The sequence below is a fragment of the Schistocerca serialis genome, chromosome 10 (genome assembly GCF_023864345.2).
Source record: "Schistocerca serialis cubense isolate TAMUIC-IGC-003099 chromosome 10, iqSchSeri2.2, whole genome shotgun sequence".
Lineage (NCBI taxonomy): Eukaryota > Metazoa > Arthropoda > Insecta > Orthoptera > Acrididae > Schistocerca > Schistocerca serialis.
Window position 1 is genome coordinate 191815081 of NC_064647.1, and position 27932 is coordinate 191843012.

Here is a 27932-nt window from a genome sequence, read left to right on the forward strand (position 1 = left end):
TAACACATCGAATCGTCGACAAGCACTCATTGTAATCACCTAAAAACGCTTGGACTGCTGTGTCTGTTTAGCTCGTGCTACTTGGCTCAAAACTGGAACAGTTGTATTCGTAGCAGCCATGAGCTTTGCTTAGCTCACGTGTGCAAGATATGTGTATTATTTCATTACAGTAATTAGGGTGCAAATAAAAAAAAAAGAAGAAACTGAGCATAACTGAAAACATAATTGTTGAAACTACAGAATTTTGTCAACAAAGAACTCTTTTCAATGAAAAACAAAACACAAATTGTGGGGTTCTGCCCACTCATCGCATATAGGGTGCCTAAGAGATGCTGCATTCTCGAAATGTTATACAACTGTTCAAGCAAATAATATTAGTAGTTTTATTTCAGTAAAGAAGTTTGACAATACTTGTATTTATAAGATCGTGTCACAAGCAATGGGTGACATGCAGTATAAATCGGAGTCCTTTGCTATATACAATGTTCGTGCAAGTTTGTCACACAGTTTGTGGATCACTAATAACTGCTACTGTAGCGTTCTCTGCTAGGCCGCGTTAAGTCCTGTGCGAATACTCCCGAATCTGAGCTGATCCTGAGCGGCCGAGGCTGGCAGAAGCGGTGCTTATATCTTCCTCTTGCAGAAGCCTCTCCTGTCGTGGTGCAGTCCTAACAGTGCACCATTGGCCAACATCGTTTCACCACCTTCTCTTCTATGGCATTCTCCATCTTCATTCTGGCACTTGTGGTTGCATCAGAACACAATTGACAAAAGAACTATGCAGCCACTAGGGTTTGCAATCTATGGATGGGCACGTATTTCCTTATTGTTCCTTTTTGTTGAAGTTGTGCAGTCGTCACGTATGGGTGAGTCAATCAGGAGGAACGGCTATGTCTGCCATGTCTTGCGCATCTGCAGAATTTCCATTGGTCCTTATGCAACGTGTGGAGCACCTAACAGTGACAACTGTTTTCTTATAAGGCACCATGTCAGATTATGGTTCGATGCAATTGACAGAAGATATCAATAGAAAATTGGCTCTTCAAAAATATTAAAATGTTAGTAATAATTTTGTTTTTTTTTCTCTTTTCTATATTTTTATTTCTGCTGGTGATCCAGTAGAATCTTAACTGACTAACTGCAATATGACCATTGAATGCCATGAGGATGTGTCTGGATAAAAGAGTATATTTTTAGTGTTTTTTTTAAAAAAAACTGTGACCCCTCTCCCTTTTACTGAGTGTTTTAGAAAAGTGTCCTAGGAAATCATCACAAAAGTAATTATATAGTGCATAGATTTGGTCAATATAAGTGATCATTTTAATTGTATTATCAAATCATATTTTTATGTTTCTGTTATGTATTACATTTGCAGTGAATGACTTATTAGGACTGGATTTCTTGTTGAATGAATGACTGCATTCTGTAAATTTAGTTTACTTAAGTCTTAAAATTAGCTGCATTATACCTGTTGTCACAGTACAGCTTGAAGTCTGAAGTCACGGGTACACTACCTATTACGTGTTTGGAGATAAATGTGAGCTTTTCTGCTGTGCTCTGGAAGAAAATGTTTTACAAGTGTAAAGTCTAAATAAGAAATGTGGCAGTGAAAAGCCACAGATCAAGACAATCAGGTGAATACATTGTATCCTGACTTACAAAATGCTTCTGTTTCAGTATTGTCTCAATGCTCATTTAATTAAATAAGATACACATAAGCTGTCAAATGAAAAATTTCTGACCGGATTGAGGATTTCTTTTTAAGGGCGATGCAGCATGTTATCTCAGATGGAATGTCATTGATAGAAGTAACTTCAGAGGGGTGGCAGTTATCTCTGAAACAACTGGTTTTCAGTTATATTGTTTTTTTTTTTTCCCCAATGCCATTTTAATCTGGCACTTACCACTCAAAATATCGGGTTTCTGAAGTAACCAGTTTTTGGTTTCCTGTTATTCGCTGTAATAAATGCAGAAATCGAACAGAGGTTGAAAAATTATGACTCTATTAGTTTCAAGACGCATAGAATCGCAATATTAAATTGAACAGGTAAATAAAAGAAGACCATTCCACTGTTTTCTGCTTTTTTCGAAAAGTGATAAATGATTGATTTTTATGAAAAATCACCCATATTCTCATTGGTTCTAATTTTTTGAAACTCTGCCCAAAAACATGTTGCAATCAAGGTTTGTAGTATCACTATTTCTGCATTACACACAGTCAGTGCTAAAGGGTGAAAAGTGAGGCTGAAGAACTGTTTTTGTGTTAATTTGTCCATTTTTGACGGCTACAAGCAGATAAAGGCATATTGTGTAGACATAGGTAGCATATCAGCTGCTTTCTAATTTTATAGTAAGCTATGAATGAAGTGTTAAATTTCAAATTGTCTCCTTATATTATCTTGCAAGTTTGTTGTGACTCCTCCCATTATTTATCTTTTAAAGCAAATGGAGCATTGTACTTCATTAATACTGCACTTAATAAAATACTTCCAGACAAGGGATGGTGCCATTATTTCGTAAAACTGATGTCTGACCACGACAGTGAGAAACTACCGTACAGACCAGATGGGGCAAGTCTTGCACACAGCATGTACCAGCGTATCTATTTTAAGGTGATGCTGCACAAATTCTTACGCCATGCGTTTGTTGCTCGGTTGTGTCAGCCTTATCGAAATAGCACTGATTTCTTTACCCATTTTCTGCTACAACACAATATTTCAAAGCAATGGAAATTTTCTTAATAAAAATTACTTGTTTTTCAAGAGAGGTATGCAATGCTGCTGTGGCTATTTGATATTTTGGTTCTTTACCCAGTTATTAGCAAAAAATAAAAAATAAACCTATTACAAGTGAGCCCAAACAAATACCAAAAAGTACTGGTTATTCAGAACTAAAATACCAATATAAGTTTTATCCGGTAGGTTTTTCCCATCCCTAGTTGGGAGTGAAACTGTTGATGTGTATTAGTGACCTGGCAGACAGTATTACTACTGTACTCAGATTAAAATTACTTTGTGATCGATGTTTCTGTGAGTCGAATGGTAGGGGACAGCCGTCAGTTGATTGCACCTGTTTCTCTGACTCCACATGCTTGCTGTGTAGGTCATTCTATTGGTGTGAGCATTGTGTATAGGGACACGGCAAGGTGGGGCAGGCCACAAGGGCAGGAGAATAAGTGAAAGAGCACCCAATATGCAGTAATTTTTGCATTGCGCCATGATAAAAATATTTTTCTGCAAATAAGGCAAAAGTATGATTATGTTCTTCATTGGTATGTTGTTGGATATAATTGTCTTCAATACACGATATTTTGACGATCCATGTGGCCGCCATCTTCAGGTGCGATCACTGAGACACAATCACGCCAGAACTGAACGAACTTCAGAAACGGCGGCTCCTTTATACCCCAGGTCCAGGCCACTGTGCCTGCACGAGAAACGGAAGAGTTGCCCCCTGTGAAGCGGAGAATTGCAGCACCGCCAGCGGTAGAAACTGGCGAAAGTGATAAATTGCAAATTAAAATGTGGCGGGTCGAAAACCAGCGGTAGAAACTGGCGAAAGTGATAAATTGCAAATTAAAATGTGGCAGGTCGAAAACCAGACTACTGTTGTTTTATATCAGATAAAATAGGGTTCTATATCTTGCTTAAAGGAAAACCTCCATCTCTATTAATAACGTCATCGGCTAATGGTATTTTGATGGCTTAACCTACCGTTGGATTTTAATTTTATTTATCTGTATAAATCACAAATTTTAAAATACTAAATATTTCAAAGTGTCCAGAATGAGTTTTTCACTCTGCAGCGGAGTGTGCGCTTGTATGAAACTTCCTGGCAGTTTAAAACTGTGTGCCTGACCGAGACTTGAACTCGGGACCTTTGCCTTTGCCTTTTGCGGGCAAGTGCTCTACCATCTGAGCTACCGAAGCACGACTCACGCCCGGTACTCACAGCTTTACTTCTGCCAGTATCTCGTCTCCTACCTTCCAGACTTTACAGAAGCTCTCCTGTGAACCTTGCAGAACTAGCACTCCTGAAAGAAAGGATATAGAGGAGACATGGCTTAGCCACAGCCTGGGGGATGTTTCCAGCATGAGTTTTTCACTCTGCAGCGGAGTGTGCGCTGATATGAAACTTTTTCATTTCAAAGTGTGTTAATTATACGAGTTATCTCAGCTGAGAGGAAAGAGAAGTTGTTGCAAAATGCTCTTCTCCTTCCTGTTAATTTAACAGGAGCTTCTTGAGAGACAATTTTCCTCCCCATACATGAAATTTGCATGAAAATTTTTATTTATTTATTTATTTATTTTTAACCACAGATCAGATTAGAATAATTCCAGATTGCACAGTGACATTTGGGAATTTATTCTTCTTGCATTCCATATGCAAATGGAACTGGGAGGAGTCCCATTAAGTGGTAGGATGGGAGTTAGGAGTACCATTTGTCCTCCACTGTGCACTTTTGTACTGGTTGTAAGTGTGTAACTGTACATGCTAGCAGTGTGTGGTACCTATTTATAAAGATAATTTGCTTACTGCTACCTGATAATTTGGCAGCCATTTAGCAGTACTGAAATTGTTTTTGTGTTCTCAGAGAAGAATATTCATCACAACATGTCATCGTTTGCCGAGACTGCGGGACTCGGTTACCTGAAATCGCAGGCGATCGAGTTCGTCAACTACAACAAGCGCCAGATGAGCCGAATTTACCCTAAAGGAACTCGAGCTGATTCCTCCAACTACATGCCACAGGTATAGCTCATTGATTTTATTAAGTCGCTAGTTTATGAATTGCAGTGATATAGCCTGTCTGTAAACTGAAGAGCAAGCAGTGTTTGTGGCTGGGGACGGGTGCTGTGACTGTCGTAAAAAGTGGGAACACTGTCACTTTATTTCCCATTTCCTGTTGTGTAGTAGTTAATTTGAATGAAATGTTCTATATAGTGTGTGTCCAATATTCATCAATTACAGAGATATGGTGGACTACAGAAACGATTTTTCATTTCACACTGTGGTACTCCATTTACTACATCTTTATTTATTGAGTGTCATATTTGTTTTGAAGCTCCAGTTGTGAAGATGTGCTTGAGTTTATGTAACAGAATTTTTCAACTGTGATTGTGATTTGTTGGTCGTGTCTACTGTTTCATTTAAGTATGCCGTACATATTTGCAAGTGTTCGGTATGCCAATGTGGTATATAGGACAGATTTTCTTATTCAAATGCTGTTGTTTTATGTCGTAAGGATCTGTGACTGTTCATGAGAATTAAAGTTCAAATAAAACAATTGCCTGTGTCAGTCACTCTTTTTATTTCATCCCAAGATGTGTTACAGGAGAATAAACACTCATCTTCAGGTGGAACAATGATATTGTGTTACACATGTGCTTGCTTGTGTACTGTAACAGATTCAAAACAAAACCATGACAAACAACTGGCTGCATTCAGATAGCAAATATGTAACACACAATCACTATTCCACCTGAAAATGAGAGTGTAAACTCTCGGAGCATGTTAAAAGACGAAATAAAAAGAGTGACTGATGCAGGTAATTGTTTTATTTGAACTTCTATTGTTTTAAATGATTCTGCTGCTTGCAGGGAAAGCACTGGATGGTGTCCTACCTGCAGAATATGAGATTGGGAGGACTTATTTGTGTTTTTATGATATGGTGCCCAGGAATTGTATTCCATCCAAAGATGTCTTTTGCAACAGAAATCAAAAGTATATTGAAGTAGGAGGTGAATTTGTCTGCCTTGACTTAAGGCATTCTGTAAGTGCTCATTCAGTTTAGATTCTAACAGCCGTATCTCTGCAGCCAATTTTAAGGAATGTTTTATTTGAATTAGGAGTCATGTAGTTAGGCAGAATGATGTTTAATTTCAAAACATTACAAGAAAATGTGCACATTGTAGTGTAATTATGATTAAACTCTCTGAGCTAAAATGTGAGAGAATGTGCTCCAAAATAATGAAATTTCTCATATCTATTCACGAAATATCGGGAACACTCATAAACTTCTTATTTTTGCAGTGTATACACTGTGTGGTGTCAAAATCTCTGGAAAAATTTGTATACTGATTGTCAAATTACTTGCAAAAAAAATCACACGTGTAGAATTGTAGAATCATCCCTTTTTGCCACTTCTCATCAAAGAATGAACCCCCCCCCCCCCCCCAACCCTCTCTCTCTCTCTCTCTCTCTCTCTCTCTCTCTCTCTCTTACATGTAGTAGCCTATAATACTATAATATATATTCTGTATTCGGCACCGTAGTAGGTAGTGCGGTGTTGATGTGCCCAGATTCAGGATGAGGAAACTACCTCATAGCTGAATGCCTTGGTGTCTGGTAGAATTCCAGGATGTGAATAAGAAAACTCTAAACGAGGTTGTGCTATAGGTTGTGGATGAATATGTTTGGAATGCACTTGCTAATAAATACAATGTCCTGCACTGTTTATCAAATAGAGTACTGTTCACAGTTGTGAGGAACATGTAGAGGGAAAGAATGGCGAGCAGAAGCAGGGCCACATATGTTTCGGGACAGAGTGTGGAGTGAGAAAGTGATGGGAAAGTGTCAGTAAGTTGTAGGGCACAGTCCCCAAAATGCCCTATGTGCAACTGACACTGGAGCGGTAATTCAGTAGTGGATGGCGGTGTTTTGACAAGTCACCGAACTTCCAACTCCAAACTTTGAACCAACTGATCCATCAAAACTTTTCAGTTGTTCTAGAACTGGATGAGGCAAAGCTTAAATGATTTGGAGTAATTAATTATTTCTATGGTTTGGTCTCTGCAGATCATTAGTTAGCTTTTGTGTTCTGTGACAACAAGAAATATAAAAATAAAGTTATGTTCCTTAAAAATAAATCAGTAAAACTCAGTTTTTAAAATCAGTCTGTGTATATTTTAATGCAAATAATACACACTGAAAACTGAAGCTCTTACATGAACATTTTTTTTCTGTTGCATAGTTACTGCATAAACAATTTGAGATATCTCGGAACGTGTTAACCGAATTAACGCACCAAAATAATTTAAGAAACACTCACTGCATTTAGCTTTTGTTAATAATAAGGTGTAACTGTGGCCATTATATGAGCTCATATTTATTTATTTTTTTTTTTATTAACATAGGACCATTTTAGTGAATTTTACAAAATGGATTTTTTTCCTGTTGGCCCATTTGCCATTCCCTTGAATCTCAACTTTATTTCTCCCTCTCAAATCGCCCTCTCCTCTGATCTGCCTGTTGAGTTTGTTTGGTAGTCTGGTTTTTTGTCTCTAATTCCTTGATTTTATCCTTTTTATTTTTTTGTATTTTCCTTTGTAATTTTTAGTTGTGTCATGTCTTCTGTGGTTTCTGTGATCTATGTATATGCTCTTACTGTTGTCTAATTTCTTAGTAGTCCTTCTCATGAATCTGTTTGGGTGCCCCTTTCCAGTTCCATTTCATGGAACAAGTGCTGTAGCTTCAGTGTGTTGGCTCACTCTAAAGTTGGCTGAAATGTATATGGCCAAAATACTAGACGAAGAAAAAGAAGAAGAAGAAATAGTTTACGTGGCTGCACTCTTAAGTGTAGTGGATCAGTCAATATGATAGTCAAACTATTGCCATACACTTTCTAATGAAACATAGCTCCATCACTTCAAACCACCTTGTGTGAAAAACCACTTCAAACCATCTTGTGTGAAAAACCACTTCCTCCAGTGGTTGCTGCAAGTCATTGCAAAAGTCAGAACTAAGGTCATTGTCTGGAGTAGTAAGAACACATAAGAGCAGGGTTTTACACGTGGACGTGTGCTTAGAATGCAACAGGCACTCAACTGCAGTGCCCGAAGTCCTCTGCATGTTCCTGTGGAATGATTCCCGCCATGCTCCACCTTGTCTGCCAGAGATCCTGGCCAGCCCCTTCTCTTTGGACCACATAAACTGCCAATCTTGCGGAATGTGTTGCACCACCTGTAGTTTGTTCTGTTTGTTGGAGCTTTGACCTTATGTTTGGTACAAAATTGTCACTGGATGGTCACAACTTGCTCACATTTAGGGAATCTGAGGACATACAGTTGTCTTCTGAAAGCCTGTAGTTACTTACGGGTAACTGTGTATATTCCAAGGCACAGTTGGAAGACAATGGTGACTTGCAATCTCCCTGTCTTAATCTAGTTTTCATAAGAACTGCTTTGGAAAATTCACCTCTGATTTGGATTTAGATTTTGTAGCAGTTAAGGTGAATTCACCAGTTTGTCTAATTTTTGGTGGAATCCGAAATTTAAGATGATTTTTCTGTGCACACAATCATATGTGTTCTTAGAATCTTCAATAGTTATTGCAAGAGACTCATTTCACTACCTGTGACATGGTGAGATTAATTTCGAAGTGATGATTTGTCGTGCGCAGCCTCCGTAGGACCTGAGGCCTCTCTGGTATTAACCTACCCCTCCTCCTAGCTGCCTTTTAATCCTACTGTACATAATTATGGAGAAAACCATACATTTGCATGCAGATGTCAAAAATTTGTGCTTGGCCCTGTAAATGTAAAATTAGCTTTGACTTTGACAGTTGTGTACATCACTGCACAATCTGTAGCTAGCTCTTAATGATCTTCTGTTTTAAATTTTTAGGTAATTAGACAGAGAAACTGTGACAAGGAAGTAGTACTGTAAATTGTAACGTGCCACAGGTTTTCTGGAATGCGGGCTGCCAGATGGTGTCGCTGAACTTCCAGACGTCCGACCTGCCCATGCAGCTGAACCAGGGGAAGTTTGAGTACAATGGGAACTGCGGCTACCTGCTCAAGCCGGACTTCATGAGAAGGGCTGACCGAAGTTTCGACCCATTTGCCGAATCCCCAGTGGATGGTGTCATTGCAGCACAGTGTGCAGTGCAGGTAAAATTTGGTCTCGTTCTGATGTGCCTCTTAAATTAGTATGTCGAATAATGATTGGAAAGTTACTTTGCAAACCTCACAAATATTGTCTGACTTGGTTTGCAATATATTCTCTTCCCACTTGAGGAGAGGAACTCCTGTTTCCTTCGTCGATCATTTTTTTACATGGCGCAGCAGTGTAGTTGAAGAGTCCTGTTCAGGAGAGTATCCTGGTATTCATCTGCAGTATGTACTATTTCATAAATAAATTGTCTTAGGACCGTATCTTAGTTATAAAATAACTTTTTATTCCACTTCTGTTTTCATCATCATTTCAAAATGACTGACATAATACATGTTAACAAAACCACCATACTATACAGAGTTAGATCTGGAACTGCCACCAGAGAGAATTATGTACAGCCTCGACACACGATTTCAGTCTCAAGTCACTGAATGTATGACAAAATAATATTTTTTTCATATACCATTGCTATTTGACTTCAGCGACCTCATGTTGCTGTTTATCCGTGTTAGGATTTAAACTATCAATATAATAGAGGGAAACATTCCACGTGGGAAAAATTATATATAAAAACAAAGATGAGGTGACTTACCGAACGAAAGCGCTGGCAGGTCGATAGACACACAAACAAACACAAACATACACACAAAATTCAAGCTTTCGCAACAAACTGTTGCCTCATCAGGAAAGAGGGAAGGAGAGGGGAAGACGAAAGGAAGTGGGTTTTAAGGGAGAGGGTAAGGAGTCATTCCAATCCCGGGAGCGGAAAGACTTACCTTAGGGGGGAAAAAGGACAGGTATACACTCGCACTCACGCACATATCCATCCACAAATCTGATGGAACGTAGTCGAATTAAATCAGGTGATGCTGAGGCAATTAGATTAGGAAATGAGACATTTATTGTAGTAGATGAGTTCTGCTATTTGGGGAGCAAAATAACTGATGATCGTAGAGAGGATATAAAATGTAGACTAGCAATGGCAAGAAAAGTGTTTCTGAAGAAGAGAAATTTGTTAACATTGAGTGTATATTTAAGTGTCAGGAAGTCTTTTCTAAAAGTATTTGTATGGAGTGTAGCCTTGTATCGATGTGAAACATGGAGGATAAATAGTTTAGACAAGAAGAGAGTATTTTCGGTATATACATTGTGGATGAAGAAGAGAATAGAAGCTTTCGAAATGAGGAGCTACAGAAGAATGTTGAAGATTAGATGGGTAGATCACGTAGCTAATGAAGAGGTACTGAACAGAATTGGGAAGAAGAGGAGTTTGTGGTACAACTTGATTAGAAGAAGGGATCGGTTGGTAGGACATGTTCTGAGGCACCAAGGGCTCACCAATTTAGTGTTGGAGGGATGAGTGGAGTGGAGGGTAAAAATCTTGGAGGGTGACAAATATATATTGGGGGGGGGGGGGGGGGGCTCTCATTTGCACAAGGTGCTTTATATTTTTAAATGTTTCCAGTTATGACAAATCTCTAAAAACATGCTGTTTTTTATCCACACAACAACTTTGAATGAGGTCTAGTTTAAAGCGAACATGTTTCATAACAAAAAGATTTTTTAAGACCTGGAGATGACAACAGTGTATCAAAAACAGTTCTTTCAAATAAAGAAATATTTATACAATCTTGGCTTTTGTATGTTTTTAACAAGTAAAACAGATCGCTCATTCTATCTTCTCAAAGTGAGAAAATTCGATCATATTTCATTGCTGTAGTCCAGAAAGTCCTTCCTTGTCTGCAAGATGAAACCTGAGGATGTCAGTGGTCTTAGTGCACTAGACTAAGAGTTGCATAGAGGATTGTTCAAAATAACGGAGTATACTTGCCCACTGATTTCATGTGGTGACTACACTACATTAAAGGGAAGACAGTCACACCATCTTGTAGCCCCGGGTTTTTCAAAGCATTGCAGAAAAGTTGAGAGGTGCTGTGAAGAGAAATGTCACGCGCTAACATTTCAATTTCCTCTTCACAAGAAAGTGCCAAGAAGAAAGACTAACTTGGCTTATGCCAGTATATTCCAGCTGAAGAATGGGATTTCTCGAAGCAACTATTGAGTGAATAATGGATTTGAATGTCGATCTGACAAAACCCTTTGATTATGGACTGAAAATATAATTCTGTATATTGGACTGAAAATATAATGCTGTTTATATATGTTGCAATGTTACTAGTCTTCTACAGCTGATTTAACGTGGCCGAATTGGCTAAACAGAACAGACCAGCAATTGGAAATGACTCACCAAAGGCAGAAGTGCTGTGTCATCAATAAATACACAAACAAAAGCTACAGAGCTTTGCTAGCTTTCGCAATGAACTTCCTTTTTCAAGCTTGTAAGGAAAACATGCACACAATCACACATGGACTCACTCACATGCACACGCCTGGTTCTCTATATTGTGCTCAGTCGATTGTCAGCTCTTTCGTGGCCCACAGTGAGTGTACTGGGATGAAGTGTGGGTGTGGGGTGGGTTAGAGTGGGGTGAGAGGTGGGAGGGGGTTGGGGGGAGCGTCTGCAGCCTAGCTAAAACACACACACACACACACACACACACACACACACACACACACATTGTTGAGTGGGGGGACAGTGAGTTACCTTAAGTCCAAGCAGGTTAAGTAAGCAAAGGATGTGCTATTGCGGCATAGATTGTGAAGCAGCCATTGAAATCTCACATGTTGTGCTGGCAACAGTTTAGCGGTGACCGTTCATCCTAATTGACACTTGGTTGGTTGTTATACCAATGTAAAACACAGTGCAGTGGTTGCTACAGAGTTGGTATATAACATGGCTGCTTTCACAAGTGGTGTAGAGTCTTGTACCACAAGGAAGCAAAGGAGGGGATGTCGTTATCGGTGGCTGTTATCCTCTTTCTACAACACAAATGCACACATCAATTAATACGGTTCTTTATTTACATGAAAATTTACTTAACTTGAGTCGAGTCCATGTGTTATGGTACAAGCTCATCAGTAACAGTCCCGCTATAGTCACTAATCTGATCGCTACATACTGTTTTAGCTTGTGATGAACTGAACCTTCTCTGCTCATAGACTATACAGCTTTGTGTAATACTGTAATAAACATTGTGATGGACATAGGCTGTTTATTTTTTTAAACAAAAACTTGCAGGTTTTCTGTGAAAACCAACTGCAAGAAGAAATCCCTTGCAGTGCTGTGCTGTGAAAATATGCAGTTTAGTTTACTTTCTCACAGTAAGTTTTAATTATGATATCAGGGCATCTATACTGCTATGCAAACTGTTTCTCCTAGAGATTTTCTTTCTCCTTGCATATAATTAAAAAAAAAAGTGTATGCACAACAAAGTGCTGTTCGTTTTATTCGTCGCAGTTGGTTTTAACAGAAAGCAGGAAAGTTGTATTTATGGTTTATGGGCTTATGATTAGAATACCGTTGTGGAATCTGAATCATTCAAAAGTTTGCAGTCCTTCCCATTCACAAATTAAAACCGTGCAGAACATTTTGGTTGAAGCTCCTACCCTCATAGACCCAGCAGCTGGAGAGGTTTCTCTCATACCCTGTATACCGATGATCCCCACTGATTTACTCATTCATTTCAGTTCCCAGACGAGGATTTCTTTGCAACGCCAATAAAAAAGGCTCAAAGTCAGAGGGAGGAGGGGGGGGGGGGGGGTGAGTAAGTGGACAGAGAGGGGAGAGGAAATGAAGACAGAGGGCGGGGGGGGGGAGGGGGGGTGGTAGACAGAGAAAAGGGGGCAGGAGGAGGAGATTGATAATTAGAGGGGGAAAGGGGAGAGGAACTGAGAGATTACAATGTACATCCAAATCCCGTATGTATTTAGCAATTGCAAAGTATTGCTGGGTTCCATACGCTATTGTGGGACCTGACGTACTATGTTCATCTGCTCTGAGGGCCGTTGTGACCCACAGCTCACTATTACGAAGATAAAGACTACATCCATGTATAAATTGTGTCGTAACACTGTAGTTGGTCAAGTAGAATGATGTAATCCGCACAGTCAAAAGCGGAGGTTTTTGGAGCATCACAGAATATACTGAAAGCATAATTTTTCTTCTTTGGTCTTTCTAGGACATCATTTGTGAGGACATCAGGAAAAGAGTTAGCTTTCTATTATGAGCCACTGTAGTGTTTGTGTTGCAGCAGTGCAAACAAATGACTAACATTAGCACACTTATTGTTGCAGGTAATAGCTGGGCAGTTCCTGTCAGACAAGAAAGTCAGCACTTATGTGGAAGTAGACATGTACGGCTTGCCTACAGACACAATAAGAAAAGAATTCAGGACACGCATGGTTCCAGGAAATGGGCTGAATCCAGTGTACAATGAAGAACCGTTCCTCTTCAGAAAGGTAAAATGTGTTTTCTACTATGAAATATATAGTGGTAGATGTGTGTAGCACATGAAGTCCTGCTTGTTCTCTTTGCAAATGCTCTACTGCAGTTATTGATGAGGAAGAAGTTGTTAAAGTGTAAATAGTGAACATTCTGCCACTTCCTTTCTGTCTGACCTGCCACGTCTGTAATACATACAAAGTTAAAAACACTTCTGTCTAGCTAAATGGTTTCATTTCCTCATTTTTGTTCAGTGCCCTTCGTGCTGCGTGGTGTGTTAGCCAGATGAAATATAAGTTATAACCTGTGTATATTGTTGAATGCAGTTTTAATGATACACTAACAAAACAATTTGCTGAGATTATTTCCATAGAAATATGTATATGGGAGAACTATAAAACTATGGGACAGAATTAATGTTGAGTACATACCTTTCTATATATTATACTTGCCAATTCAACTAAGTGTTTCAACTCAGGAACTGTTTAAGATATTGTAAGTCTGTTTTCAGCCAGGCAGATGTGAAAAAAGTCATCACTAAACAACATATAGTCTCTTTCCATAGCTATGTTAATTATATAGGTACTGGTATTATCTTAGTATTATCAGATGACACTATAGTAATTTCTGTAGATAATATCATAGTTCTAAACTAGACGTATTTTACAGTGTTTCACTCTACGGAATCTGATTAGTACTATTTGAGAATAAGTTTCATGTTAGAAAAGTTAAATTAAAATTTATAGATGTTGTAATTTCTCCAGAATGATTGATCAGAGTTTGAAGAGTGAAACGTCATTGAATTCGACTCTTCGTAGAACTATAGAACTAGTAGCCCCAGTTACTATCATATTGTTGTTAATCTGACATTATCAGTATAGAGACAGCAATTTGTTATTTCTATGAATGTTGACTTTTTGAAAAATCTGTTAGCCAAAATTGCATATAGAAAAATAGGTAACTAGTTTTGACTGTTTATGGTCACTTTCAGATCTGAAAGATATTGAAATATATGGTTGCAAGACAGGGATTGCAATCAAGATTAATAGTATTTACCAAAGATTTTAACAGAATTATGGAACAATTCATACCAGAATATAAAAAGCCATGTCTACGATTAGAGGACACTTTTCTCAGTTGTCTGTTAATAACAATTGCAAAGTACATGTATCAGCTGTTTTAAAATGAAGTAAAAATTGGACATGGAAGCATCATAATGCGAGTCTATGTGTGCCATAGATGATCTGATAATAGCATAAAAATTGAAACATATCATTAAAGCCATGTCCTCAAACTTGTGCTTGTAATATAAGACACACACTTTTGTCATTCATTCAAAATGACACAGAAAATAACTGTGCTGTCTGGTGACAGCAGTAGTCAAAGTTTCCACAAGCTGGCCATTAACAGATTGACCACAGTTAAGTGCTGAAGCTCATAGGTGAAGAAAATTCCAGGAGGTGTCAGTACAGTATATTACAATCTCAAGTAGTATAATAAGTGGGATGCAGTTAAGTTTTAAAGTAAAACCAAAAATCTTTAAATTTACAATTGCTGCAATGTAATTATTAGAGTAAAATAGACAAATTGCATAAATACAAACACAAAGCTGCAAAGATAGTTCTTGCAGATGGTGTAATGTTATGAAATCTTTTATTAAAATAAAATGGACTAACGGTATCCTAATGTATACTGATCTCTATAACAGGTATTTTGCATGTGTACAGCTGAAAGAAATTTCATTGGCTTAGGTTGGCTTAAAATTATAGAAAATGTAAAAAAAGTCCAATATATGTGGTCATTACAATGTTAGGACATAGTCTCTATGTAATGCTCACATGTACTGGCAGTCTTTATATTTTGTGTAATTTTAGACAACCCATGTTAATGTGATTTCTTTCATCTGTACACATAAACAATACTTGTTATAGAGATTTTCTGTGTCACTTTGAATGGATGACAACAATGTGTCTCTATGTGTATTATGTACTTGTGCATGAAGACGTGTCTTCAATGTAATGTTCATGTAATTTTTATACTATTACGTGTTCATTTGTCTCACTTACTTCTCTGTCCAGGTTTTACTTAATTTTATGACAGCTGATGTATATACACTTGATGTTCCCGTGTGTTGTCAACAGCCAATTGACAAGTGTCCTTTCCTAATAGGCACACCATGCAACGAGCATTTAAAGATTGTAGTAGGGAAGGCAAATGGTCAACATCAGTTTATTGGGAGAACTTAAGGAACGTGTGGTTCATCTGTGAAGGAGATCACGTATAGAACTCTGGTGCAACCCATTCTTCTGTACTACTGGAGTTTTTGGATCCCCACCACGTAGATTACAGAAAGACATCGATGCAAATCGGAGGTGGGCTGCTAGATTTGTTACCGGTAGGTTTGATTTACATGCAAGTATTACAGTGAAGCTTTGGGAACTCAAATGGAAATCCCTGGAGGGAAGGCGACATTCTTTTCAATGAACACTGTTGAGAAAATTTAGAGCACCAATACTTGAGGCTGACAGCAGAACAATTCTGCTGGCGCCAGTGTACATTTTGCTTAAGGAATGAGACAATAAGAAAAGAGACATTAGGACTTGTACAGAGGCATATAGACAGTTGTTTTTCCCCCTCTCTATTTGAGAGTCGAACAGAAAAGGAATGACTCGTAGGGGTATGAGAAAACCTCTGCCACACACCGTATGCTGGCTTTTGGAGTACGTATGTAGATGTAGATATATATTCTACTCTGTTCTGTTCCATAATTTTGTTAAAATCTTTTGTAAACTTCATTAATGGTGAGGGCAATTACTGTCTCGTAACCCTCCATTTCAATGTCTTTCATATCTGAAGATGACTGGAAGTGGTTGAAACTAGTTATCTGTTTTCCTACATGCAAACATGGCTACTAAAGATTTTACAAAAAAATCAACAGTCATTTCCCTAGGATTTATTTGAACGTGCAAATATGATACCAATATCTGTGTAATTAATATAGCTAGAAAAGGAAACATTACATTGTTTAATGAGGATTTTCTCTCGCAACTTGTCTGGGTGAAACAGAATGATCATATCTTAAAGGATTTCAGAAGTATCTGATGTATGTGACACCATTCCTAGATTTTAGAACCTTCATTTCCTTCGCGAGACGGACTCACCCATGGTATGGGCGAGGGAAGGGGAGGGGCACACATCTGCATCAGGGAGGGGAGGAGGACTGTCACAGTCTCATTCCTCAGGTCTATTCAGCACCTCCTCATTACTCTATCTATCTTGCCACACATTCCTCGGCAATCTTCCACAATTCCACATTTCCAAAACTTCTGTTCTCTTCTCATCTGAACTGCTTATCATCATCCACAAGGCTACATTCAAGGCAAATACCTTGAGAAAAAGTTACCAACACTTGAATTAATGTGCAGTGTTTACAAATTCAAAATAAGTGTACCTTGACATCGAGCCGAATGGAGCACATAGCTTCGATACGTACCCTAATGGCAGGCACGGCAGTACAGCACTAGGACCGCACTTACAGAATTGCGGTTGTGTGGCTTCATTTAAATACAGTCCAGTGTGTTGGCCAACACAGTTAAAGATGTCAAACACGTAGACAGTTAAGCATGGCATCTGAAACTGTTTTTCTTCAAAATAATCTTCATACAGTTGTTGCACCAGCCAGGCAGATGGAGTGGGCAAGTTTTATACCAATGAAATTGGACTATACTACATTACCTTCACTTTACTTTTGTCAATGCTCATCTTATAACGTCTTTTGGAGACACCGTCCATTCTGTTTGCCTACTGTTCTGAGTCTTTGCCATCTCTGAGAGAATTACTCTATCTTTTGAATACCTAGAAGTTTTTATCTCTTCCTCCGAACTTCGATTCCCTCCCCAGATTTCTCCTCTGTTTCATTCACCGCACTCTCAAGATGTGGGACGGATAAAGTGACGGTAGGCCCCGACCCATCTCGCTCCCTCTTCGGCTGCCACTCCCCTTTCCCAGTCACGGCCCTGGGCAGACTGTGAGATGCACAACAACTTAAGCCAACCTGAACTGCCTGCAGGTGGTGCTGCCCGATCTGGCGGTTCTGCGGTTCGGTGTGTACGACGAAAATGGGAAGCTGCTGGGGCAACGCATCCTGCCACTGGACGGCCTGCAGGCTGGCTACCGCCACATCTCGCTGCGCACGGAGGCCAACTTCCCCATGTCACTGCCCATGCTGTTCTGCAACATCGAGCTGAAGATCTATGTGCCTGATGGCTTTGAAGGTACGTCATTCTGATATCTGTCCAAGGGTGGGGCATACCTGAAATGATTGCGGTGCACTAATTGTAGAGTATAGATGTCTCTGGAGGGAGATTCGCAGAACGGAATTCTTGCTGCTCGACTGTTGTGGGCTGTTTGTCTGTAAGCTATCGGCGAATTTCGGAGGTCTGTGCTACAGATGGGTACTGTTCGAAAGTGTCGTGTGTTTTCTACACCTGTTTTGTCAGCATTTTAGCAGTTTGCATTTTATGTTAGGGATGACCTAGGCTTAAAGCTTTGAAGAGATAAGTGGAGGACAGTCCGTGTTTGCAACAAGTGTTGCAGCTGAGATGTTGCTATTTTGGGTTACAGGAAAATCACAAGGTTTTTATGTTATGCATTCACTTTTCCCCCAGATTTTCTGACAAGGTTTTACAATACTCTAGAAACAAAAATATTATATTTAAGGTATTTCATCATTTATCAGCTTTTCTCAGTAAAAGTATACACTTTTGAATACAGAAAGATTCAGACTTGTAAAACTGGATTTATTAAAATTCCCTAAAATTTCCCTATTATTTCCTAAAATTGTGACTATCTGTGTTTCTTACAACACCTTTGAATGGTAATACTGCTTAAACCATAAAATTTTGAAAGAAGCCAAAGTATTATTTAGATGATATAAAAACAGAGTTTTCAAAATATGTATGTCAGTCCATAGCTTACACTTATTAAAGGATTCAGGATTTAAGTGCAAGTTGTTTGTCTCAAGCTTGATTTTTAAACAGTTCATTATATGAGATGTTTCTACATAAAATATTTGTGCGACTGTCATCATTGAAATCTTCAGTCACATTGTGAAGAATAATGGTTGTGAAAATACAGCTTGAAAAATAATTTTGTTACGTCATGTACGTGCAGTGTAGTGATTAGTTAAGCAAAAGAAAGAAGAAAAAGTAGTGTTTACAGTACAAGTGGAATCAGAGCAAGTAGAGTTGTAACACTTGCATGCTTCTCCATTAACAGATTTCATGGCCGCACTGTCGGACCCGCGTGCCTTCCTCTCTGCACAGGAGAAGAGGGCACAGCAGATGAAGGCAATGGGCATTGAGGAGACAGACATCTCAACGCAAGGGATCGTGGGCGGCGAAAGCGGTGGCGGAGGTGGGGGAGGTGGCGGTGGGAAGAAACCCAGCAAGTCCGGCAAGCAGGGTGGCGGAGGCGGCGGCGTGGCACCGGAGGAGAAGAAAGGCGAGTTCTGCAGCTGTAATCACATCATCACCTGCAGGCAATGCGTGAAAATTGTTGTATTTGTCTGTCGCAACTGGTTGTCTTCTAAATAAATGTTGCACATCTAATAACTCACTTTTTTATGCCAGGTCTCTTCAACAATCTACAGAAAAAAAGATACATTTTTTGTTGCGAACACATTAAACAGATTTAAAATATACATTTGTCTATCTGATAAAAAAATCTGCTCTAAGCGGTGGCAAGATAACACATCTATAAAAGATATTAAAATTTGCAAGCTTATATAAACGATGACTCTTTTTTTCTGGCAGAAAGGTTGAAGAGGAAGGAAGAGGGGTCAACGAAAAGGATTGGTGAGGTTTAGGAAAAGGAGTAGAGTCTGGAAAAGTTGCCCTGAACCCCAGGTCAGGGGAGACTTACCGGGCAGGATGGGAAGGAAGGACTAATTGTTGGGCACTGCGTTGGATGAGATTTGAAAACCTGAGAGCTTAAAGGTGGAAGATGGGGTAATATGCAAGACAGAGATTATGGCCAAAACATTGAGCATGAGTTCATAAGAACAAAAAGCTAAGTTCATTGTATGCAATAGAGGTGGAGGGAGGGGAGGGAGAGAAAGACAGATCAGAAAATGAAAGATAGTAAGGGAAGAATCAGACAATGGAAAATCCAGGATGTAATGTAACAATATTATAAAAAGGAAAGTTGCAACTCACCATATAGCAGAGAAGCTGAGTCACAGATAGGCACAACAAAAGGACTGTCACAAATAAGCATTTGACCAACAAGGCCTTCGACACGCACACGCACACGCACATGCACATGCACATGCAGATGCGCGCAGACGTAACTCATGTACACATGACTGCAGTCTGGCAGCTGAAGCCACTCTGTTGTGCGGCTACAGCTGCCAGAGACTGCAGTCGTGTGTGTGAGTTGCATTTGTGTGCGTGTGCATGCGCATGCGCACGCTCACTTTTGATCTATTTTTGACAAAGGACTTGTTGGTTGAAAGCTTATTTGTGACAGTCCATTTGTCGTCCCTATTTGTGACTCAGCATCTCTGCTATATGGTGAGTAGCATAGTTAATGTGAAGAAACACTGAGACCAGAGAAATTAATGAAAATTAAGCCTATGTGGATGGCGAGAACCAAGGACACACTGTAGTACCAGTTACCACCTGTGGCGTTCTGAGAAACTGGTGCCTGCAGGAAGAATCCAGATGGCACATCCGTTGGAACAGTCATGACTGTCATGTTGCAGAGAGTGCTCTCCAAAAGGAAATTGTGTGTTTTCAGTGTACACCCTCTGCCTGTGCCCGTTCATCCAAGATGATAATTTGGTAGCAGTCATGCTGAAGTAAAAGGCCAGACAATGTTAAATCAAACAATGGAAAATCCAGAATGGAATGTAACAATATTAGTATATTGTTTTATTCCATCATGGATTTTCCATTGTTTGGTTTAGCCTGATGCCTTTTCTTCCATTCTGACCCTGTGCTGTTTCCCTTTGTTAATATTTTCTAATGCATTACTATACTCAATGCCTCTCCTTCTTTCTCTTCTTTTGTGTGTTTCTCTTATTGCCATACAAACGCACTGCCCATGCTACTTCTGAGCCACAATGTATCGGTCATCTCAGTCTCACTCAACAAATGGCTACAAGACCACACTGACTGTTGGTGCAGCATCATATGCCCCAAATTACTCCTGCTGATATCATATACCTTCAAATTAACCACTCTCCCATTTTTTCGTGTGTTATTTCCTGCACCTTTCCAGTGCCACATGATCTTGTATTTCATCCTGCCAAATCCTCCCCACCCCCTACTCTTTCTTCGTTCTAAGTTTGCTCCTACGAATTTTACCTCATCCAGTCACATCTGCCGTCCCCCTTCCTCACACTTATCCACCCTCTGACCTGCAACCAACAGTAAAATATTTTTTTTATTTATATATTTTCCTTGATCTCATTGTGACTTCACACCAATTTTAGTGAGTTTTCGCCTTTAACTATCGTCATACTCCCTCAGATTTCATCTTTTCCCGCCTTTTTCAATCGTTTCACCCTTTTCATGATTTTTCTCATGTATTTGGGTGTATTTTTGTGAATTTTTCAGACATAGTTCTATGTTATTTATGTATTTTTTTCGCACATTTTCCACCACCATGGACCCTTCCTCCTTCCATCTGCATCAATACAGAAAAGTTTCCTTATCCCTAGCCAGAACCCAATCCCACATACTGTTCCTTCACTGTTGCTAGGCTCATGGAATTCCCCCAAATGGTCTTACCATCAAATTCCCCGTCTCCGGCTGCCACCTTTCCTTCCACAATGACATCCATCTGTTCAGATTCCACCAACCCTTAGCCCTCTCCAACATAGTCCTGCAAAACCATATCGATGAAGCCCAAACCCCCTTGCAATACATTCTCTCCACCTGTAAAATTATCCTGCTATGCAATTCCAAATTCTTGGAGTCCATAACACACATTGAAACTCTTGCCCTCCAGGAACTAGAGGAACATGCACAAGGCCACCTCAAAAAACAAATCTCTCTCCACCCTGCTCACTTCCTACTCCCTCCTTAGAGTACCACTGTCCACTACCTCTACAACCACCTCCAAACCTCCCTTCACAGCTGACAAACCCTGTCACGCAGACCTACTACGTTTGCCCCACCCTCCAAAACTCCTTCCCGCACCACACAGAATTGAGAACCTAAACAGACCCGAAACACAGTCATGAACCTTTCCTCCAAAAACCTTAGCCCACCATCAAAGACCAATGTAGAACCCTGCCTGACTCAGTTTACTCCTCCATCCAACAGTGATCCACCCCCAAATCATCCCCTGTTAACTTTCCAGAATTTCTTAATCTCGAACTTTGCCTCACCGTCATTCCCCAAATCCCTCAACATGCAAACTAACCTTACATCCGAGTAAAGAACAACATTCCACCTTTTAAAAACTGACCCAAAGCTTATAATCCTACCTGCAGCATAGGCTCCACCACTGTTGCTTTGAACTGCGGGGACTCTGCCAGCTGTCGGATCATCCACCTATAAAGCATGCCACAGTGACTCCATTCCAGAAATCCAGCAGTATTTCCAGTCTCTCCTCAAATCCGTAGCCCCTTCCCAGAACATCTCCCTGGAGTCCATCTCTCTCCTCATCCCTACCACTCCCCACACTACTACCTTCTACATGCTTCCTAAAGTCCACAAACCCAACCACCCAGGCCACCCCATTGTGGCTGTTACTGTGCCCCCATGGAGAGAGAATATTTGTTTTCGTAGACCAACACCTTCAGCCTATTACCTGCAACCTACCCTCCTATATAAAAGATACCAACCATTTCCTTCACCGTCTCTCAACAGTTCTTGTCTCTCTACCACACAATGCCCTGCTTGTCATTATTGGTGCCACTTCCCTGTACACTAACGTCCCAATGCCCCTGGCCTTACTGCTATTGAACACTACCTTTATCAGCGCCTGACAGATTCCAAACTAACAACTCCTTCCTGGTCACCATGACCAACTATATCCTCATCCACAGTTACTTCTCCTTTGAAGTTATTACCTACAAACAAATCTGTGGTACAGCTATGGGCATCCACATGGCATCATCCTATGCCAACCTATTCGTGGGCAATGTAGAGAAATCCTTCCTAAACCCCTCATCTGGTTCAGATTCAATGTGACATCTTTGCTATCTGGATCCCCGAGGGTGAGGACACCCTATCCACATTCCTCCAGAACCTCAACAGCTTCTCCTTCATTTGCTTCACATGGTCCTACTCAAGGCTGACCTGTTAAAATTCTTGGAATCTCTAATACATTCGCCCAATTCAGTTTCACATGGTACTATTCTGAATCCCATTCTACTTCCTTGATGTTGATCTCATCCTCACGAAAGGTCAGCTACACACTTCTGTTCACATTAATGAACAACAGTACCCATACAGCCTTGGCATTTGAGGCAAACATAGTTGTTTGGATGCAGACTCCTTACAGTATCATTCTCACCTTAACCTTCACTGGACACATTTACTCCACCAACCTAGTTCGAAAGCAGATTTCTCTGGCCATCATATCCAATCCTAGTACTATTGATCCCTCATAAAAACAGCTTTGGAGTACACCACTTGTCACCCAGTGTTATCCTGGTCTTGAATGTATTAATCAGCTACTTCGACAAGTCTATGACTTCCTAAAATCGTATCCTGAAATGAGGTCCATTCTGTCTGAGATTTTGCCAACCACACCTTGAATAGATTTTCATTGCCCTCCCAATCCCCACAATATCTTTGTCAGACCCTATGCTCCTTCTACACCCATGTCCTACCGTATGGCTCCTACTCCTGAGACCGCCCCCACACTGTAAGACTTGCCCTGTGCACACTCCTAGCACCACCTATACCAGCCCTGTAACTGGCAAAATATACACTATCAAAGGAAGAGCCTCCTGTGAAACAACACGTCATATACCAGCTGTTATGTAAACGTAGTTCAGTCTTTACATAGGCATGATTACCAGCAAGTTATCGGTTAGGATGAATGGGTATAGGTAGAGGGTAAATACTGGAAATAAACAATATCCTGTTGGAGAGTATGCTCTACAACATTACCATTGTGACCTTGATGCCTGTTTCACACGTCTTCCCCCAGACATCAGTTTCTCAGAACTCCACAGGTGGGAGGTGCTGCAACATGTCCATGGTTCTCAACATCCATCTGGCTTTGACTTACTTCAATTTCTTCAATCTCAGCATTTCTTCACAGTAACTCTTCCTTTCTTCGTTTTCTTTCATTTTCTGACCTGTCTGTATTTCAACCCCTTCCCCTTGCCTCTGTCACATGCAATGCACTTAGCTTTTCGTTCTTATTAACTCATGTGCAAAGTATTGGCAATAATCTCTGTATTGTGTATTACCGTACCTTACACCTTTTAAGCTCTCAGGTTTCCAAATCTTGTCTGGGAGTCAGTCCCCAACAGTCAGTCTTCACTCATCATCCCGTATGGTAAGTCTCCCCTGACCCAGGCTTCTGGGCGAGTTTGCCGAACTCTGCCCCTTATCGTAAGCCTCATCAGTCCTTTTGCTTCACTCCTCATTCTTCCCCCCTCAACCTTTCTGACAGGAGGAGCCACTGGCTATATGTTTGCAAATTTTAGTACCTTTCGTATGCATTTTCTCCTACTGCTGCTTGGTGAGTAGATTTTTTTATCTATACAGTTGCATTATATTTTCAAAAATAGATTCTTTTCATTGATATGTTTGTCTGTTTGACCATTTTTGTATTTTACTACTTCATCCGCACACCACTTAAGGAAGTTTATATCGCAAGGAATAGAAAATAGTACACTAGTATACAATTCGTAAGAGGTAATATTTAGGATTACTACATTTTTGCCCTGGTTGTCATTTTATGATTATTTACCCTTTAATTATTATTTGAAATATAAGAAACGCCTCTGAGCAGCAGTACTCATGTACTCCTCGTACACAGGTAACCAATGTGCAAGTTTAGCTTGACATAGTTGTCTGTATGTTTGAGCTATAGTATAAATAGCTGTTTGATTTATTACATTCTGAAATGAGAAAAAAATTGAAACATAGCCACTGCTGTTGTAAGAACTGACACTGGACATATGTGTTTGGCATTTGCCACTACATCCACGTTAGACATTTGCTTCCGTACAGCCTGACTGTCCTCAGAAAACATACCTGTTCTGCTGTCGAACACCTCGGCACCGCCACAGACAGCTGTGACTGGGGATAAGCACTTGTGAAAGAAAGGATACTGTGGGGAAGTGGTCTAACTGTAGACTACGGGCCATTCCCAGGACATACCTTTCACTCTGCAACAGAGTGTTTGCCATTTCGAGAGTTCCCGGCAGGTCAGAACTGCATGCTGGACTGGTACTGGAACCCAGAACTTTGCCATTCTCGGACAGTTCCCCTAGCGACTGACCTAATTGAGTGCAATCCACTGCCCACCCCCACAGGTTTACTCCTGGCAGCACCTCGCTCCTACCTTCCAGACTTCACTGAAGTTCTCCACTGAACCCTCATTCTATAAAGTTCGGAATGTACATCTACATGTAAACATGTACTCCGCAACCCAGTCTATGGTGCATTGTGGCAAGTATTCTGTACCCACTACTATAGTCCAATTGACAAGTGATGGTGGTTCGCACATGTTGAGGCACGGACGGGGACAGCATTGTTGACAATTCCAAATGACAATTGCGGTACGCGCATGCATGTGCTGTCCGCCCAAAGAAAGAGTATATTCTGCAAATTTTGTCTCTGACTTGTTTATGCAGAATTTAACACTTACCACCACAATCAGCGATGGTGACTCACAACAAATGTAATTGCAATTCACTAAACAACTTGCTACGATCACGCTTAATTGCTTGCTGCAAAACTTGCCTCTGCACCTATGCAGTACCACCTTTTTGGCCTACATCTACATACATACTCCGCAATCCACCATACGGTGCATGGCGGAGGGCACCTCGTACCACAACTAGCATCTTCTCTCCCTGTTCCACTCCCAAACAGAACGAGGGAAAAATGACTGCCTATATGCCTCTGTACAAGCCCTAATCTCTCTTATCTTATCTTTGTGGTCTTACCGCGAAATATAAGTTGGCGGCAGTAAAATTGTACTGCAGTCAACCTCCAATGCTGGTTCTCTAAATTTCCTAAGTAGCGATTCATGAAAAGTACGCCTCCTTTCCTCCAGAGACTCCCACCCGAGTTCCTGAAGCATTTCCGTAACACTCGCGTGATGATCAAACCTATGAGTAACAAATCTAGCAGCCCGCCTCTGAATTGCTTATATGTCCTCCCTCAATCCGACCTGATAGGGATCCCAAATGCTCAAGCAGTACTCAGGAATAGGTCGTATTAGTGTTTTATGAGCGGTCTCCTTTACAGATGAACCACATCTTCCCAAAATTCTACCAATGAACCGAAGACGACTATCCACCTTCCCCAAAACTGCCATTACATGCTTGTTCCACTTCATATCGCTCTACAATGTTACACCCAAATATTTAATCGATGTGACTGTGTCAAGCGCTACACTACTAATGGAGTATCCAAACATTACGGGATTCTTTTTCCTATTCATGTGCATTAATTTACATTTATCTATATTTAGAGTTAGCTGCCATTCGTTACACCAATCACAAATCCTGTCCAAGTCACCTTGTATCCTCCTACAGTCACTCAACGACGACACCTTCTCGTACACCACAGCATCATCAGCAAACAGCCATTCATTGCTATCCACCCTATCCAAAAGATCATTTATGTAGATAGAAAACAACAGTGGACCTACCACACTTCCCTGGGGCACTCCAGATGATACAGTGTTGGTGGCAGCATGACTCGCAAAATTGTGTGACTTGTGTACGGATCGTCTCGCGTCCACATTATGACATTTTATATTGGCACGTCTGCCACTAAACGGGTCAGTTGCACAAACAGTCATAGGAGCACAATTCTCTCTTGAGGATACCCGGCAGTGGCACAGCTCTACACCATGAGCTGAGGAACCCAACTGCTGCTGCACATGCAACGTTTGGGTCTTCCCACCCGATACTAGCCTTCCTGAACTCAGGAGGTGGCATCTCACCTTGTCACATCCTCGCGTCCCGAACCCCTCCTCAGTTTCATCTATGGTGACATACAATTTCCATTTCCTCTTTAAAAAAATTATTATTATTTTGTAATTTACTTATCTATACAGTTACGTTCTTCATATTTTTATTATCTGCAACCTACCCCTCCCATCTATCCCTCTTTTTGCTTTACCGCTAACTCCTTTTCAGTTCTTAATCCTTTCACTACTACAAACAGGCTCTTTGCATTCTGTGCTTAGGCTGCCTTTTTTAGAGCTGTCCTGCTCAACAAATGCTGCTGTCTGTGCTAAGAGATGGCTCTCCAGCTGATATGAAATACTCTAATCTTATTTTGTGAAAACTATTAGGTGAAAAAATTTGATTTTTGTACATCTTACAGTCTGATATCATCACTTGACAAAGAATTGAATTTCTTTTCACTATCCATCAGTCGTATTGCTCTGCGTCAAATTAAGTAAAATATTACAAAAATTTTTGAAGAGTTCACAGAGGTAAAATCGCTTCGTATAAACTTTGCGTGTGGTTGATTTTAGATATACATTGCAGTGAATGAAGTAGATACAGTATTGAAATTTTATTTAAAATCGAGAGTAGAATGATACCTCATGTTGTTCTCAAGTTATTGAGTTTTATATCCGACAGACAGTCGGGTGTGATTCACCCAGTACCTTCCATGTGGGCTTTCCAGCTGCTATGAAATACTTATCATCCATTTTTAAGAAAACTATGAGGGAAAAAATTTGATTTTTACACATCTTATAGTATCTAGTCATTTAGCATGTTTGTAATTATACAGGAATGTAATACCATATGATTATGAGCTCTTTGTAGAATTAGAAGAGTTTTCAGGAGGAAAACTTTTTTGTGTTGAGAAAGACCTGAAAGAAGTTCTGCTTCTACAGCCTCGCAGAGTAGGAATGTGATACAGACATAGAGAAACCATTGCAGGATATGAAAGATAATGTTATAACTGTATTGTATACGTAATAATGTACACTTCACTTAATTTAATCAGCTGTAACATACTGCCGAATACACTTGTATCAAGATGTACGTGATGAGTAAAAAAGGACTTTAGAAGTTTGGAATGACAGTGATTTTTAGAGATAAATTACAGAATTGGTAGATGTGTCATTTTGTAGCAAAAAACCTCAAGTTTCACATAAAAATTTCAAGCATTATTTTGGTTTGATGCGACTACCTTTTGTGATGCAGCAAAGATCCAATTGGTAATCAATTTCTTTCCACACTTGCAGCAAATTGGGCATAACCAACATAGTGGCAGTGTAGATTTGATTTTTCATGTTGACTAAATTGTTTGGTAGGGGAGAAACATACAGACAGTCTTTAATGAGACACCAGATAGAGAAATCCAATTGTTTCCAATCTGGGGAGCAGAGTGACCATGTGATTGGCCCTTCACAGCCGATCCACTGACCTATCATCTTCATCAATCTGTGGAATTAAAAAGTTGTCAAGCATATCCAGATACACAATACCAATGACAGGATTTTTGCTGCCCCATATTCTGCAGTTG

General features: G+C 40.1%; 1 protein-coding gene across 5 annotated transcripts in view; it reads left to right on the forward strand.

Moving 5' to 3' along the window:
• LOC126424758 (1-phosphatidylinositol 4,5-bisphosphate phosphodiesterase) overlaps window positions 1-27932 on the forward strand; it is a 449937-nt gene that overhangs the window by 396478 nt on the left and 25527 nt on the right. For all 5 annotated transcript variants that reach the window (XM_050087500.1, XM_050087498.1, XM_050087497.1 and 2 more), the window contains 5 exons: window positions 4595-4752; window positions 8684-8890; window positions 13089-13253; window positions 17306-17510; window positions 18514-18738. In XM_050087500.1, coding sequence (XP_049943457.1) covers window positions 4595-4752; window positions 8684-8890; window positions 13089-13253; window positions 17306-17510; window positions 18514-18738 — 960 coding nt within the window. The remainder of the gene's footprint in view (window positions 1-4594; window positions 4753-8683; window positions 8891-13088; window positions 13254-17305; window positions 17511-18513; window positions 18739-27932) is intronic.